Here is a 16793-nt window from a genome sequence, read left to right as displayed (position 1 = left end):
ATACCAATATATCCCACTTAACTGAATTCCAGCTTGTACATATAGCAATTAGATTAAGCAGATATACCAAGATACCTGCTTATCTTGTATATCCATTATTAAACATTTCCTTATAATTGGACACGTAAACCAGTTGCAGTTTTTCATTATTGTGAATTAGTAGGAACAAAGGAAGTAGACTTGGCATCAGTTCCCCCCTCTGCCACTTATTAGAGATGAGACCTTAACCAATTGCCACCTTTTTTAGGGATCGGTTTTCTCATGTGTATTAGTGACAATAGAAGTACCCATGTCATGATACTTTTATGAGAATTATTTAGTGAAATATGGCATGTAAAGTGCATAAAATAGTTTTGGGAACATGGAATGTGTTCAATAAAAAGCTATTATGATCATCGTGGTACTCAGTAAACATTCTGAAACATTACTGTTTTGTTTTTCCCTCTGGTACAATCAGGCCCTTTCTGAGATGGCATCTGTGATTCAGCTATTCAAAATTTAATAAAGTTGGTGACTCTGTGACAATGTGGAGAAGTCATGTCAGAAAATGTGATTTGTACTGGGGCTGTCAATGCTGTAAAGGAAGTTTGGGAGAAAAGAATAAAGAAAAACAATGAAGACCTGAAGCGAGAGAAGGAATTTCAACAAAAGTATGCTATAACATGTTTATTATCTTGAATTAGCAAAAATTCATAACATCCTCATTATTAAAAATAGTATTTATTAAATGCCTATTATTGAATTTGATAGAGGTTTCTGTTTACTGAAAACCCAAAATATAACTAAAGGAAGCACCTGACAATTAAGTGTGGCCATGTGATGGGGGCCACAAAAAATACAAGTGTCTGTAAGTGAAAATAGTAGTTGTCCTAGGAGTCTGTTCAACTTTCATCAAAGTTTGATTAGTATCATTTAGTCTACTTTTCAGAGATTGTTTGTTCAACATTATATTCCCTAGGATCTAAAACAACAACTGGCAGTAGAAGGTACAGTAGATTCTCACCTATTTAAATAGCTGTGAGTTCCAGCCAGGGCCCCTGTGGATCACCTGATTCCTCTATTTGGGCTATACTTAAATAGTTCGGCTCTCACTTCCTCTGCCTCACTGATACCAACCTAGCTTCCTCATTGGATATCTCCAAATTATCCTACTACTCTTGCAAGGATGGCCCCTTTCCTCATAGATTCCATGTAGCCCCCTACAGTTATCATTTGTTAGGTCTCTTTCTAAACATTAAATGGTCTTGCAATATGTACAAATATCAAACCATTATGTTGTACATCTAGAACTAATATGTTATATGTCAGTTATATCTCATTTTAAAAAATGGTCTTGTGTCAGCAAATAACAGAAAACTCAACTAAAAATGGGTTAAACAATAAGGAAGTCCTGAGGTAAGGCAATTCCAAAGCTTCAACAGTTTTAAAGACTCAGCTTATTTTTATCAGTGTGTCAGTTTGGTCCTCAGGTTAGCTCCTCTCAGTGTCACAGGATGACTGGTATACTTCCAGGCATCACAGCCAGGCATCATTATGTTATCAGAAGAGCAGGAATTATTTATTTCTGTATCTTCTTTAAGAATGAGAAAACCTTTCTGAGGTCTCCATCAAACTTCTCCTTCACCTCTCATTGGCCAGAATTGGGTCATTAGTACACCCCTGGTCCAGTTACCTTCCAGAGAAATGAGATTGTATGATTGGTTTAGACAAATTAAGATTTATACTTGGGTAACTTGGAGGAAGTGTAAACACTTAGAAATAACTGGCATTCTCCCAGCAAAGAAGAGGGCTGGCACAGCACTGCACTGAGTCACACATTCAGGCTTTTATCTTGTTGCTCAACTGTGCATAGTCTCCATTCCTTTAGGAATGGACTTTAGTCACCTCATGGCCCCAAATACATAGATACACCAACTGTGGCCAATGTACTTGATTCTAGCCTGCAGGAAGTTGCACACATTACTATTTCTGCTAACATCTCTCTAGCCAAAGCTTCATATGACCTATACCTAGCTGCAAAGGAGGATGGCTAAATGAAGTCTTGTGCCCAGTTAAATTTAGAGGATCTGTTACTGAGGAAGAAGAGGAGTAACAGATACTGGGGAATGATAAGCAGTCTCTGCCACATATAGGTGATGTTATTTTCTCCATTTTAAAGATGGAAACCTGAAGGATAGGTCTAGGTAACTTGTCAAAGATCACACGGCTAATAAATGTGGAACTGGTATTCACCTGTATTCATACCTAAGCAATGTGACTCAGTAAGCTTATATTCACCTTAGGTCTTAAATTTCCCTAGACTGAAATGTGTAAAACTACTCTTATGATACATATTATGTTTATATTATACAATTATGACAAACTTGACTCAAGTACTCTTTTTAAAAGAAATTTTATTGAAGTATAGTTGGTTTACAATGTTGTGTTAATTTCTACAGTACAGCAAAGTGACTCAGTTATATGTGTGTATATATATATATTTTTTTTTTCCATTATGGTTTATCACAGGCTATTAAATATAGTTCCCTGTGCTATACAATAGGACCTTGTTGTTTATCCATCCTATATATACTAGTTTGCATCTGCTAATCCCAAACCCCACCCCACCCTTGGCAACCACAAGTCTGTTCTCTATTGACTCGAGTACTCTTATAAATCCTATCCACTTTTTAAAAAACCATGGTCAGAAATCACGAGTTGGTTCTAAACTCTTGAATTTCACCTGTTATATGTGTCTAGTTAAGAATCATTTAATTTCAGCAGCTTCAAGTTTTCTCTGTACAAAACAGGCAAGGGGTAAAAATGTAATCTAAAGCTTCTTCTCTCAGCTAAAAGAGACTAAAGGTTTAGCTCAAAAAGCCTTAAGTTTAAACAGAAATTATTCTGTCTTTGGATGCCAAGCTGCCTTGAAGAAAGCAAGCACTTGGGTAAGAGTTGGTATAACAACATTGGAGAAAGTCTTTAGATATAATAAAAGGGTTTTAGAGGAGGTAGAAAACTTCTGTTCAAAACTTTGAAAGAACATCAAGCCTAAAATAAACAGTGTAGGAATTATAGAATACTAGAGCTAGAAGAGACCTTAGATATTATTTAATCCAAACCTCATGTTTTATTGGCAAGGTCCTTAGAGATGAGATGTCTTGCCCATGGTCACCAAATTAAGTGATACATTCTGGACTTAGATCATAGTAATACAGAGCCAGAAAGAATTAATGAATCATTTAAGAGATGGAAATAAACTTGTTTGATAATAGTTAGCCTCACTCATTAAGGACAGAGCTTTTTGTATCCACAATGTCCAGCATAGTATTTGGCATATAATGGGTGCTTGATGAATTCTTTAATTGAAATTAAACGTTAGGGAATAACACACTTCATTGCCCATCATTAAATCTTGCTCTGAAATACATATATTTCAGTGAGTAATAAGTAATTAATAATCATTATGTCTACTGTTTAAATAGTTCTATTTTTATAAAACGTGGTGTAATTGAATAGATGGCAGTATACATTTTATCCCACTTAACCACACCTATTGGAAGCTTAGCTGTTCAGTCTAGAAGGCCACACATAGCCATTGCCACAGTGCACTTGTTAGCAGATTAGTTAACTTTCAGACAAGCAGTGGATGAAAATACGCAGACTCCACAGAAATGTTTTGCAAACACAAACATATATAGACAGCAAATATTATACTTTTAGAGATATTTGGTTTTCTGTTCATTAAAATAAAATCCTCACTGAAGATCAGTTAATATGCAGAATTGCTAAGAATATATATTAACTCTTAGATGTCAAGAGAATTTTGGCAAATAAATATTCAAATTAATTAAACCTATCTTCTTTGATGATTGCTTATATTTCTTTGTTATGTATCATTCTAATAGGCTAAAAGTGCAAAATTTCAATTCTAAACTTATTCTTTATTTTTCATACATGAAAAATTTCTAGTATAGAAATAGAAAACCTTCTGCAACCTTTTGTTAGTCTTTTTTTTTTTTTTTTTTTTGGTATGCGGGCCTCTCACTGTTGTGGCCTCTCCCGTTGTGGAGCACAGGCTCCGGACATGCAGGCTCAGCGGCCATGGCTCACGGGCCTAGCCGCTCCGCGGCATGTGGGTTCCTCCCGGACTGGGGCACGAACCCGTGTCCCCTGCATTGGCAGGCAGACTCTCAACCACTGCGCCACCAGGGAAGCCCTTGTTAGTCATTTCTATAAGCTTGACATTATTATGTAAGTTTGCTATGAACCAAAAATCAGTAGGATGTGCTCTAGAATTTTGTACATTTTTATATGTGAAAAACTAAATCTGGATATAATAGAATACAGTAATATACAATTTAACTCTGCAGTTGAACTACATCATTTGCAAGTCTTTAAAACATTTTTTATTAGATACCTATGAATTAGATATTTAATAAATGCAAGTCAAAACAACAGTGAGGTACCACTTCACACCCCTAGGATAGCTATGATCAAAAAGATGTACACTGGGCTTCCCTGGTGGCACAGTGGTTAAGAATCCGCCTGCCAATGCAGGGGACATGGGTTCGAGCCCTGGTCCGGGAAGATCCCACATGCCACAGAGCAACTAAGCCCATGCGCCACAACTACTGAGCCTGCGTGCTACAACTACTGAAGCCCACGTGCCTAGAGCCTGTGCTCCACAACAAGAGAAGCCCCTGCAATGAGAAGCCCACGCACCGCAACGAAGAGTAGACCCCGCTCACCCCAACTAGAGAAAGCCCGCACGCAGCAACGAAGACACAATGCAGCCAAAAATAAAATAAATAAATAAATGAATAAATAAAATTTAACAAAAAAGAAATGTGACATAAAAAACAGATGGACACTACCAAATGTTGGCAAAGATGTGGAGCAATCAGAGCCCTTATACACTGCTGGTGGGAAGGTAAAATGATGCAATCAATTTGGACAAAGTTTGGCAGTTTTAAAAAAGTTAAACATTGAGTTACAAAATGACCCAGCAATTCTACTCCTATGAATATACAAACTCAAGAGAAAACATATGTCTACCTGAAAATGTGTACATGAATGTTCATAGTAGCATATTCAGAATAGCTAAAAAATGGAATTGACCCGGATGTCCATCAACTGATGAATGGATCAACAAAATTTGGCAGAATATATTCTTCTATAAAAAGGAATGAAGTACTGATACACGTTACAGCATGCATAAACTTTGGATAAAACTATGCTACGTGAAAGAAGCCAGACACAAAAGACCATATATTATATAATCCCTTTTATATGAAATGTCCAGATTAGGCAAATATAGAAAAGATAGAGATAGAAAGTAGAGACAGAGATAGAAAGTAGATTATTGGTTGCCAGGGGCTGGGGGAGGGAGGAATGGGGAGTGACTGCTAAGGGCATGGGGTTTCTTTTTGAGTGCTGAAAATGTTTTGGATCAGATAGTGGTGATGGTTGCACAGCTCTGTGAATATATGAAAAAATACTGAACTGTATACTTTAAAAGGATTTTTATGGTATGTGAATTATATCTCAATAAAGCTGTTACAAAAAAATCTATGGAGAGTTATGATACTTTTCAAAAACTTAAAAGTAAGGCATTTATTGTATTAATCATATTTATAATTCTTGAAAAATAAATTCTTGTCTGATTTCCAGACACTATCAATCAAATGGTTGTTTTTTTTTTTGTTTTTTTTTTTTTTGCGGTACACGGGCCTCTCACTGTTGTGGCCTCTCCCGTTGCGGAGCACAGGCTCTGGACGCGCAGGCTCAGTGGCCATGGCTCACGGGCCCAGCTGCTCCACGGCATGTGGGATCTTCCCGGACCAGGGCATGAACTCGTGTCCCCTGCATCGGCAGGCGGACTCTCAACCACTGCGCCACCAGGGAAGCCCCAAATGGTTGTTTTTGGTGGGTCATTTTTTCATACAAAAGTGAACGCTACCTATGTCATTACCTGTGAACTAAAATGATTTCCTGGTCTCCTAGGCTAGTGCGAATCTGGGAAGAACGAGTGAGCTTAACCAAGCTAAGAGAAAAGGTCACCAGGGTAGATGGAAGGCTCATTTTGAAGATAGAAAAAGAGGAATGGAAGGTAAGCTTTATAGAAGTAATATTTGATTTTTTATATTTCACATTTTGTGCGAGAGAATGATTCTTAAATTATGTGCTTAAGTCTGGAATAGTTAGGAATTCTAATTTTAATAATGTACCAAATGAATCTGGGCAACATGAACTGAAAATTAATGTAACTTCACAACTTTTTATTGCAAAACTTCAACCAATGTGCTTTAACTCTGCCTAAATTTAAGTCATTTGTAATATTTCTCCCACTAATCCTTCTAATAAGCAATTTCTCATTATCCGTAAAAAGGTGACCATCTGCTTAACAAAAATCGTGTAGCTTTTTCAAAGCAAATGCTCAACTGAAAGCAGTGGAAGGTGTTTTAAATAAAGCTTGGCCTTAAAGTAAAAACAAAAGCAAATGCTCAGTTAAAACTTCACAAAATGGAAATGTATATTAATTTTTTTATTAGGTCTACAACCAGATTCACATTATCTCCTCTTTCTCTCTTTCCCTCTCTCTCTCTCTCTCTCTCTCTCTCTCTCTCTCTCTCACACACACACACACACACACACAAACATAGTTGCTTAATTACATTAGGCCTACTCTAAGTTTGACAAGGGCCACCTCTATCCCTTGAGTCAGTGTTTGTTTTCACACATATTGGTATATTTAGCTAGGGGGTTAGCTCCTGTATTTTGTCTTTTGGCTACTTTAGGCTGAAAGGGAAAAGGCATAGAGTTCAGAATAGTTGAAACTTTTAAAATTCTTAAATTAAAAGAAAATGTGCTTTAAAAAACTAAACTATTTCAAAACAGAATGGGAAGAGAAGTTTGAATTGATTAGAATGATCTTTTTGGTTCTCTATAATTTCAATTAGCCACCATATTCTCATGTTGAGTAACATATGTACTCTAGTTAAGCCTAATAAAATGGAATCTTTAGAACACAGCTCTATGTGTGTGCAATATTGACTGAAATATGTTATTTCTGTTTATGTTATTATGATTGGGGTTTGAAGGTTTAGCACCCGCCAAAAAAGGAAAGTTCTTAAAACTTAGAAGTAGCACAAAGTATTTGGAAATATAACCCATTAAAGAAAAAATATTCCTAAGTTCTTTTACAAATCAAATAGTATCTCTACAGTCATATTTCTGTATGTCATGATACTAAAATAATTTAAGTAATATAGTAACTCTTCCATTTTTTTTACTTGAGTTTAGACCCTCCCTTCTTCTCTACTAAAACTAAATCAGCTACAGGAATGGCAACTTCATAGAACTGGCTTGGTGAAAATTCCTGAATTTATTGGAAGATTCCAGAACCTTATTGTGTTAGATTTATCTCGAAACACAATTTCAGACATACCTCGAGGAATTGGTAAGGAAAATTGCTTTTATTCCTGTGTTTTTCACTGAGAATTTTTTTTTGATACATGGAATAAAGATCTCATCTTTATATAGTCCTGAATCTTAAAATTTTAAACATCTAGTCTAAACTGAAGCTTCCAGGGGATTCAAGCCTTCTGGATTTACTGAGGTGATTCAAGATGAGATTTCAATGCAAGAGAAGTCTCTTTGGAAATAATATTGTATAGATTCTGGAAACAATATCGTTGGTTTGGTTATTCCTCCTAGAAGGGAACAAATTGAAGACAAGAAAGAAAATTAGAAATAATTGCTTAAATGAGGGAAAAAAAATCCCCAAATGGAAAACTGGTCAGGATATAGTATAGATAAAACAGAATGAAAAGAATATTTTTGTTTATAGCACTGATAAATCACCAGCTCTTTATCTGAAGAAGGGGCAGGACACACAGTGGGAAAAGGGAAGAGCCTAAGTGTGAATTTGCCAATATGAAACGGGCAAGTAAATTATGCTGTAATACTTAATAACTGGAAACATTATTTTATATCCCTCTGTTCTTTATTGTGTATTATTTTTCCGTAGGACTGCTCACTAGACTTCAGGAACTGATTCTTAGTTACAACAAAATCAAAACTGTCCCCAAGGAACTAAGCAACTGTGCCAGCTTGGAGAAACTTGAACTTGCTGTTAACAGAGATATATGTGATCTTCCACAAGAGGTCAGAATGATATAAATACCTATGATTTTATTTTCCTTCTACTGGTGGTTTACTTCTCCACTGTGTGATCATTAAAAATAACACTAATGGAAAAATGCTATAAATTTTATTTCAGAAAATATTTAGTGAAAACCATTTCCTATTATTATAAAGCATGTTTTTAATTAGAGAAAGATTTATTTAGCATAAAAAGCTATTTTTATTATTGTCACAGTACTGACATTATTAGTGATCTCCTTGAAGGCCAGAGTGAGAATCTTATTTATTTCAATTCCCAGAATTGAAGGCACAGCCTAGGTTGTAGATGTTACTTAATGCCTATTGAATGAATAAATGATTATCATAAAGCACAGACAATGTGGTGACAGAAAAACTCTTTTGTTTATTAGTTTTTATAGGTGATCAGCTTTTGAGATAGAGGTAAAGTAAAAAGACATGAATTCTTCAGTTTAGGAAAAGTGTTTTCTAGCTTCCTAGGCTCTACCAAGTAAAGCAAGGCAGTGGGCTTGGAAAGCCCTCAAACTTTGATTTCGTATGATATCTTGTTCTTGGTAAAACCAAACTGATCATAGAGATATAGACATTCCTATTATTTTTCAAGCATATTTAAGGCTCTTAGAATCAGCAAAGGAAATTTCCGTGGTGCTTTGCCTTGAAAACAATGATTTTGCAAGATAAAAGTTAAGAAAAATAATAAAACTCAAAATAAAAGACTATTCCCCTTTCCCACTTTATCTTGGTAAGAATGTCACTTTCCTCCCCAAACCAGTAAACATGCACCAATTATTGTTGCTCTTGCAAGTAAAACATAGTTTCTATAGCTATATCCATCTGATCTTAAATAGTTCAGTTTAGTGAAATGTATACACTTGATTATGATGAAAATCATGATCACAGGGACAATTTCTTTATACCTAAAAGAGGGCCAATAAACATTTTATTTCTAATTTTTAATTATTGTGATTTTGTTTCTAGCTTTGGTTCTGTCACTAAAAAGCTATGTGAATTTGGGCATGTCTCTTAACCTGTCTTTACCTTAATGTCTTTACTTAAAGAAATACGTTTTACAGAAACAAATAGTGAACTGAGATCTTGAGCCTGGAATTATTTCCAAGTGTGGCCTTTAAGTAGCTGTGTGGCCTTGAACACACCACTTTACATAACTAGGTCTCAATTTTCACATATGCAAAATTAAGACTTAGATTATAATGGTTTTAATATCTTTCTTCAAGCTTTTAAAACCAAAGGGTTCTAGTCCCACTGAGAAATCTGCAACAGGAGACTTAGCTCTCAGTCATTAAACTGCACACACTGTAACACACAAACAAATTTATGCTAATGTAAAAACAATCTTTTTATACACTATTCTGAATCATTTGAAAATTTTAAAAGTCTGATGACAAGTTTTGAAAAGTGTTTTATTCATGACGAATTATAAATCTAGAGAAATATCACCTACTAAATGGAAAACTGCATTTTTGTATTACCCATAAAACACTGTATTTGTGCATTTTTTGAGGTGTTAAAGTTGTGGAATGAATCTGAATGTGCCCTGAGATAGAAATAAAACATAGAACTTGCCTAGCTAAATGGAGAGTCTTTTGTAAAAGTTAACTAAATTCTTACATTTTGAAATTTTCACTTACAGAGGAAAGAGAAATTTAGAAATTTTGCAGCTTTAGGTCCACGAAAACTTGAGTGTACATCATAGCTCCATCATTTCTAGTCACATGGCCTCTATAAACCATTTTGTCCATAAAAGGGAAAAAAGGTACTCACCTTGTAAAGTTGATGAATAAACTAGAGCTATATGCATCAATGTGAATACATATAAAGACTGATATTGAGAGAAAAAAGCAAGTTAAAGAAAGATAAGTACAGTATCATCATCTTTAAATAAAATTCAAAAACATATAAAAATATAAGTTTATGAAAAATACACAAAATAGTAATATATAGAGAGAACTATATAGAAAACATATATTTATGTATAGTAATAAAAACATTTTAAAAATGCATGGGAATAATAGATACCAAATTCAGGATAGAATTATCTTCAAAGAGGAAGAAGGGAGAAGTACATTGAGGGCAGTCATATTGATATATTTGTTTTCTTAAGCTGAGCACACTGGTGTTGTTATATAGTCTTAATAAATGTTTTATTGATGTTTTCATTTAAAAAATAGAATTACCAAACAGTAAATTCTATGACTGAGATAACGTTATGTAAAGCATCAGGCATGGGCTTCCCTGGTGGTGCAGTGGTTGAGAGTCCACCTGCCGATGCAGGGGACACGGGTTCGTGCCCCGGTCCGGGAAGATACCACATTCCGCGGAGCGGCTGGGCCCGTGAGCCATGGCTGCTGAGGCTGCGCATCCGGAGCCTGTGCTCCGCAACGGGAGAGGCCACAACGGTGAGAGGCCCGCGTACCGCAAAAAAAAAAAAAAAAAAAAAAAAAAAAGCATCAGGCACAAAGAAAGGGGGTTAACAAAAGTAACTATTATTCTGAAGTTTGGGTTTTCCCAAGAAAATCTCAACTACTAGATAAAAGGAAAACATAATATATATTTACTCCCAGAAAGAAAAAAAAAAAGCTTCTGCCAGGCAGGTGCTATAAACCCTGGAGCTTGGTTATTTTGGAAGATAAGTTTTCTTTGAATAGATGAACTTTCTATGAGAGAGTTTTTCATTTATCTGGAGGTTATTTAGCATTATTGTTATCTCAAATTTGTTGTGGACTGCTGTGACTAAAGTGCAAGCATCGTGTAGACAATCCTTGATGTGATATATCTCCTTTACCATTGTGGGTGTTCTAGTAGTTTACGTTGTGGACATTTATTTTGAAAAACCTTGCCTTCCTCTTCAGCTCAGCAACTTGTTAAAGCTTACTCACCTTGATTTGAGTATGAACCACTTTACTACAATCCCTCCTGCTGTGTTGAACATGCCTGCCCTTGAGTGGCTTGATATGGGAAGCAACGGACTTGAACAACTTCCTGATACTGTAGAAAGGTAACATAAATAACTTTTTTTGCTACCAAGAGACGTGTTGAAGCTCTCTATGATAAATAAGAAAGAATAAACAAAACACAGCGGACCCCAAGCATAATCAATCACAATAGATCCATTTAGTTCCAAATAATGTATGCTACTTTTTAACAGAATATATTCATGTACTCCAAATTTTAAAAAAAGGGTTTTGAGGAATTCCCTGGTGGTCCAGTGGTTAGGACTTAGCGCTTCCACTGCAGAGGGTCGGGTTTGATCCCTGGTCACGGGACTAAGATCCCACAAGCCACGTGGTACAGCCAAAAAAAGAAAAGGGAGGGGGGCGAGTTTGGGAGAGAAAAACTGGCTATCTGACTTGAACAAATTGACAAGAATAGGCCACAGCAATAACAACATTGCTTAGTGCATGCCAGGCACTTCTGTGCACTTTAAAAACATTGAGGAAACTAATGTAGAGATGATAGTAAATTGCTCAAGATCACAGTTAGTAAGTGTGCCAGTTAGGATTTGAACCCAGGCACCCTGGCCCCAGAGTCCATGCTGTTAACCATTATGCATACTTGCCTTGCCCTAAATGGGCATATTAATAATTTCTGAGTTTCCTCTTAAGACTCTAATTCAGATTAGATAGCATTTTAGCAGTTCTTCTACAAGAAATCCTATGAGAACAGTGAAGAATTCTAGAATACATTGATTTAATTTCTACCACTACATGATGAGAGCTATACGGTAGATAGAGATTAACTCCCTTGTTATAGTTTCCCTAAAATCAGGTAATGTGAAGTCAGTTAACTCAATATGTATACTGGTTAAAGGAGATGTTATACAAGATGACATTTAAAAAATTTTTGGGTTAATAAGAACCAGGGTTTTCATATTACATGTGATTAATCACAGAAACCTCTTAATTCTTCAGAATGCAAAGTCTACACACATTATGGCTCCAACGGAATAAAATAACACGCTTGCCAGAAACAATCAGCAATATGAAAAATCTGGGTACTCTTGTTCTCAGCAACAATAAACTGAAAGATATTCCGGTGTGCATGGAAGAGATGACCAATCTAAGGTAAAAGTTGTAGACACAGAACTGACATGTTCCTTTCTGGCTGCAGAACAAAGTAACATAAAGAAATTGTTATTAACAGATTTGAGTTCTCATTCACATAAATGAATACATTTAAAAATCTTTTCCCAACTTTGAAATTCTATAATTTATAACTAGGATTAATATAATACTGGTCTAAATTATTCAAGAAAGAATCCTTGAAACTAAAGCCGTACTGGGATTTATCAGCTTTAAGGAATGCCCTGTGTTGGTGACATTTTCCTGAAAATCATCTTTATAACTGCTAACAAACTTTATCCACAATAGTTTTATCCACGATAAACCAAAACCACAAGAATAGTGATTATTTGCCTCCTAAATAACTACAAATGGACAAGGTAATTATGTTAGAGGTAAATATAACTTTTTACTAAGTTAATTACTAACAGAACTCCCTCAAATAACTTCTGAAATTTAATTTCCTGACAGTGAGCATAAGACGTGAGAATTCACACCAAATCCCACAACTTTCATAACAAAATCATTCATTTACTTATTCAGCAACTACTGAGCCTTGTACTAGATGGTGACGATACAATGATAAATAAGACATGCTTTATAAAATATGCAGAAAATTTAAGTTCATAGCATTAATTGTATATTTGAGATGCATTAGGGTTGCTCTTGGAAGTTCAAGTGTACCACATTAAACATATGCTATGGACTAATAGTTGCTTTTACAAGCTTGGAAAATAAGTTGTCTAAAGCTAATATATTTTTCTTCTAGGAAAGAAATTTAAAGATTCTTGGGATATATCACATCTCTCCAAGATGTTCAGTTACTGAAACCAGTTTAAAAAAAAAAAAGAGTAATTTAGTATATTACCACTAGATCTTTCTCCAGGAAAATAAATGTACACTTCTATGGCACCTATAAAAATACTGTTTTTTGGTGAACTGCTAGGTTTGTCAACTTCCGAGACAACCCACTGAAATTGGAAGTAACACTTCCTCCCGGTGAAAACATAGATGAGGAAGAGGAACGGGAATTATTCGGCCTTCAGTTTATGCACACATACATACAGGAGTCACGGAAAGCAGGTATGAGATTTGTATATAACACAGGTTAAGAATTCTTTTTAGTAGAGGAATGCATATATATATATATATATATATATATATATATAAATTCCTTTATAGACTTTCCATTCCATCTTACCTTTTGTCAAATTCTGATCTCTTCGTTAATATTGTTGAAGGAAAAAAAAGTGAAATTCTAATCTGTTCACGATTTTGATAAAGGCTTGGAGAGAAAGGTTGTAAAGATACTGAAAGTCTTTCAAATAGAGTCAGGAAATAAACTTCTTTGGTCAAGCACTTGAAGCATGACCAAGTGAATGAAGATGTAATTCTTAAAGCTTCACTACCTCATTTTATCAATTTGTCATGTCAGTTTACCCATGAACACTACCTTCCCTGGCATTTCCTCTTTTTCTACAATAATCCACAAATAGCAAAAAGAAATATTTTGACTAGGAATGAAAAATATTTTGCTACTGTGCCTAGGAATGAAAAATATCAAGAGAACATAGATTTTAGCCAACAGTTAAAATGTGAGTTTTTGATATATAGATTTCAATCACTTTTATCTCTGATAATTTAGAATTAAAACCTCTGTTGTTTTTTTAACTAAGGAAAGAATGACTTTAACTTAACCCAAGATTAGGGGAAGAGGACAAAGAGCATAACTCTCTGTTAATAAAAAAAATAATAGGACTTCCCTGGTGGCACAGTGGTTAAGAATCCACCTGCCAATGCAGGGGACATGGGTTCGATCCCTGGTCCAGGAATATCCCACATGCTGCGAAGCCATCGCAATGAGAAGCATGTGCACCGCAAGGAAGAGTAGCCCCCGCTCACTGCAACTAGAGAAAGCCTGTGTGTAGCAACGAAGATCCAGCACAGCCAAAAATAAATAAATAAAATATAAAATTTTTAAAAAGCTTTGTAAAAAAAATAGTATAGTAATGGAAAACATGGTTTTATAATTCACTAAAATGTGAAGAATTTTTTAGTTAAAAGGTAGAATTTAGTTACCTCTTCAAATAGTTACTTTGAAGAGCAGGTATAATCTGAGCAAACAGATATGAGAGTATTTTCAGCTGGAGAAAATATTTTTACCAACATCCAATGGAGGTCATTAGATCTGTTGTAGCAAGGTCACAGAAACAGTAACATGGAGGTTAGACTGGAGGAAGATATGTAAAAAAGCTGTAATAGGTTGGGGCCTAGGTTTGAAAAGTAGAGTATAAATATATAAAAGTCAAGTAGGAGACAGAATTGATGACTGAAGATGAGAAGAGGGAGGAGTCCAGGATGAATCTGTTTTTGGTTAGAGCAACTGGATGAATGGTGATGCTGAGATGGGGAAATGAAATATAGAAGCTGGTTTGGTGGTAGAAGTGGAACATGAGCTTCAGTTTTAACAGTAAATTTGATATATCTGTGGGACATGCAGGAAGAGGTAGTTGTGTAGATCAATCTAAAGTTCAAGGAGCTTGCTGAACCTGCAAATTCTGCAGGTCGAGAAACAGCTATATGCATATCCCATGTATTCACTGTCTCATGTAATCTTAAAGGAAATAAGCAAGGTTGGGGAAAACAATATCTTGGTACAGCTGGCATGTTGAAGAACAACCTTATCTTCCCATAGAGGACTTGGTATCATTGTCGTAAACATTCATTGGGCCACAGGACTCTATCAGTATAATTGTGTGTGTGTGTGTGTGTGTGTGTGTGTTTTATGAAATATAACAGAGATAATGCCTGTTGTAGGATAGCTTTTATTTCTGGGCATAAATTGTTGAATGAAGCAAAACAGATTGTATAACACAAAGTAGCGTTGCCTAACTGAGTAAAATCAGGTTAATTATTGAATGACGTATTATTATCTTCATTTATGTTCTCTTGATTTGGGGGCATAAGTAGTTAATTTAAACAAACTACCTTATTTTAATAATATTTGACATAGAACTTATAACAAGAGAAAAAAGGTTACAACTTAAACAGAGATAATAAAACCAAGTCTGCCTATTTCATTAAAAATATTGTTATGAATTAGTACTATTAAAAACGGTTAATATTTATTGAGTACTTACTCTGTACTTAGAACTGTTCTAAGCATTTTAATGTGTTATTTCATTTAATGCTCATAACAACCTTGTGAGGTATTATTATCTTCATCACGCCCATTTTAAGCAGGGAATTGAGGCACAAAGAGATCAAGTAGTAGGGTTGAGATTTGAACCTAGGCAGTCTCATAAGACATGTAAGGTTAAACTGAAGTAGAAAGGTCAGAAACTAAAAATGAGCTAGACTTCCAATTTATAATTAAGGTAATCATAGACCTACAAATAATAGTTACCTAAGAATATCATTATAATATCTACAATCAGTAATTCTGTATCTTTGTCTTGGCAAATGTACAATGATTAAGATAATTTTTACAAATAAGGCAGAAATAAACCAAGGATAAGATGAGGAAAAGACTAACAGTCTTACCATATGTTTGGTTTAATGTTTTCTTGTGCATAGAAACTGCTTATGAGCTAAATGAGGCCCGAAAGTGAGGTTTTTGGTATCACTATCTAATTTCTACTTTATTCCAAATTATTTTCCCAAACAGGAGAGAATATACTTATATTTGTTCTTGTATATGTAAAAATGACCTTTTAAAAGATATGACACCTAATTAACTTCAGAAGTTATTTGCAAATCTCAATTTAATTTGTGAATTAGGCTTACAAGTATCTTTTTGGAAGTTCTCACTAGATAATTAACTAATTATAAAAATGAAGTGAAATAGTTTTTTTCCTTGAAAATATCTTTTTAGGGGCTTCCCTGGTGGCGCAGTGGTTGAGAGTCCGCCTGCCGATGCAGGGGACATGGGTTTGTGCCCCGGTCCGGGAAGATCCCACATGCCGCGGAGCGGCTGGGCCTGTGAGCCATGGCAGCTGAGCCTGCGTGTCCAGAGGCTGTGCTCCGCAGCGGGAGAGGCCACAACAGTGAGAGGCCCGCGTACCACAAAAAAAAAAAAAAAAACAAAAAAACAAAACTTTTTAGTATTGGTGTCTGTCATGGACAAATTCTGATAATATTTAAACACAGGTATGGCTCTTGAAATCTGAAGGTGAATTCATTAATTGATGGTGAACATCTCTGAATTTGTTTGCAGTAGAAACAAATAATCACAATTAATTATTCTTTCCAGATCTGCCTGGACAAAAAATCCATACATAAACCAACTTCTCAGATTGGTCCTTGTTATAAACTGACAATTGATTATTACATCTTGAACTTGAAAAATAAAAAGTATTAAATAAAACCAAAGGAAAGTAAGTTTCCAAAATTAATGCAAATAGAAAGTTAATGTGCTAGTTACATGTTGACATGTTATGTGTGTTTCAGGTAACCAAGTCAACTACTCTACTACTTTACCAAACTCTATAAATGCTGATGGATAATATAATTCAAGATGCCCTGCTGAAGAGGATTACTTTGGGAATTTGGTGAATTCTCTAATGTTTG

General features: G+C 35.1%; 1 protein-coding gene across 1 annotated transcript; it reads left to right on the top strand.

Moving 5' to 3' along the window:
• Positions 1-519: 519 nt before the first annotated feature.
• On the top strand, positions 520-16756 carry LRRC39 (leucine rich repeat containing 39). Its single transcript, XM_082614329.1, has 8 exons — positions 520-650; positions 5986-6091; positions 7285-7441; positions 8012-8148; positions 11016-11161; positions 12075-12227; positions 13171-13307; positions 16674-16756. Exons 1-8 carry the CDS (start codon positions 538-540, stop codon positions 16727-16729), a joined length of 1005 nt encoding a protein of 334 aa, XP_082470455.1. The 5' UTR covers positions 520-537; the 3' UTR covers positions 16730-16756.
• The last annotated feature ends 37 nt before the right edge of the window (positions 16757-16793 follow it).

Source organism: Mesoplodon mirus (assembly GCF_964341445.2).
Source record: "Mesoplodon mirus genome assembly, chromosome: 3".
NCBI lineage: Eukaryota > Metazoa > Chordata > Mammalia > Artiodactyla > Ziphiidae > Mesoplodon > Mesoplodon mirus.
Note: the sequence above shows the minus strand (reverse complement) of the source record. Positions and strands in the feature narration are given on the sequence as shown.

Excerpts from the sequence above, each read along its gene's own strand:
- LRRC39 (XM_082614329.1), top strand. The coding sequence starts at position 538 with ATGTCAGAAAATGTGATTTGTACTGGGGCTGTCAATGCTGTAAAGGAA. Across the intron at positions 8,149-11,015 it reads TATGTGATCTTCCACAAGAG|CTCAGCAACTTGTTAAAGCT; the intron begins GTCAGAATGATA and ends CTTCCTCTTCAG. Across the intron at positions 11,162-12,074 it reads CTTCCTGATACTGTAGAAAG|AATGCAAAGTCTACACACAT; the intron begins GTAACATAAATA and ends TTAATTCTTCAG.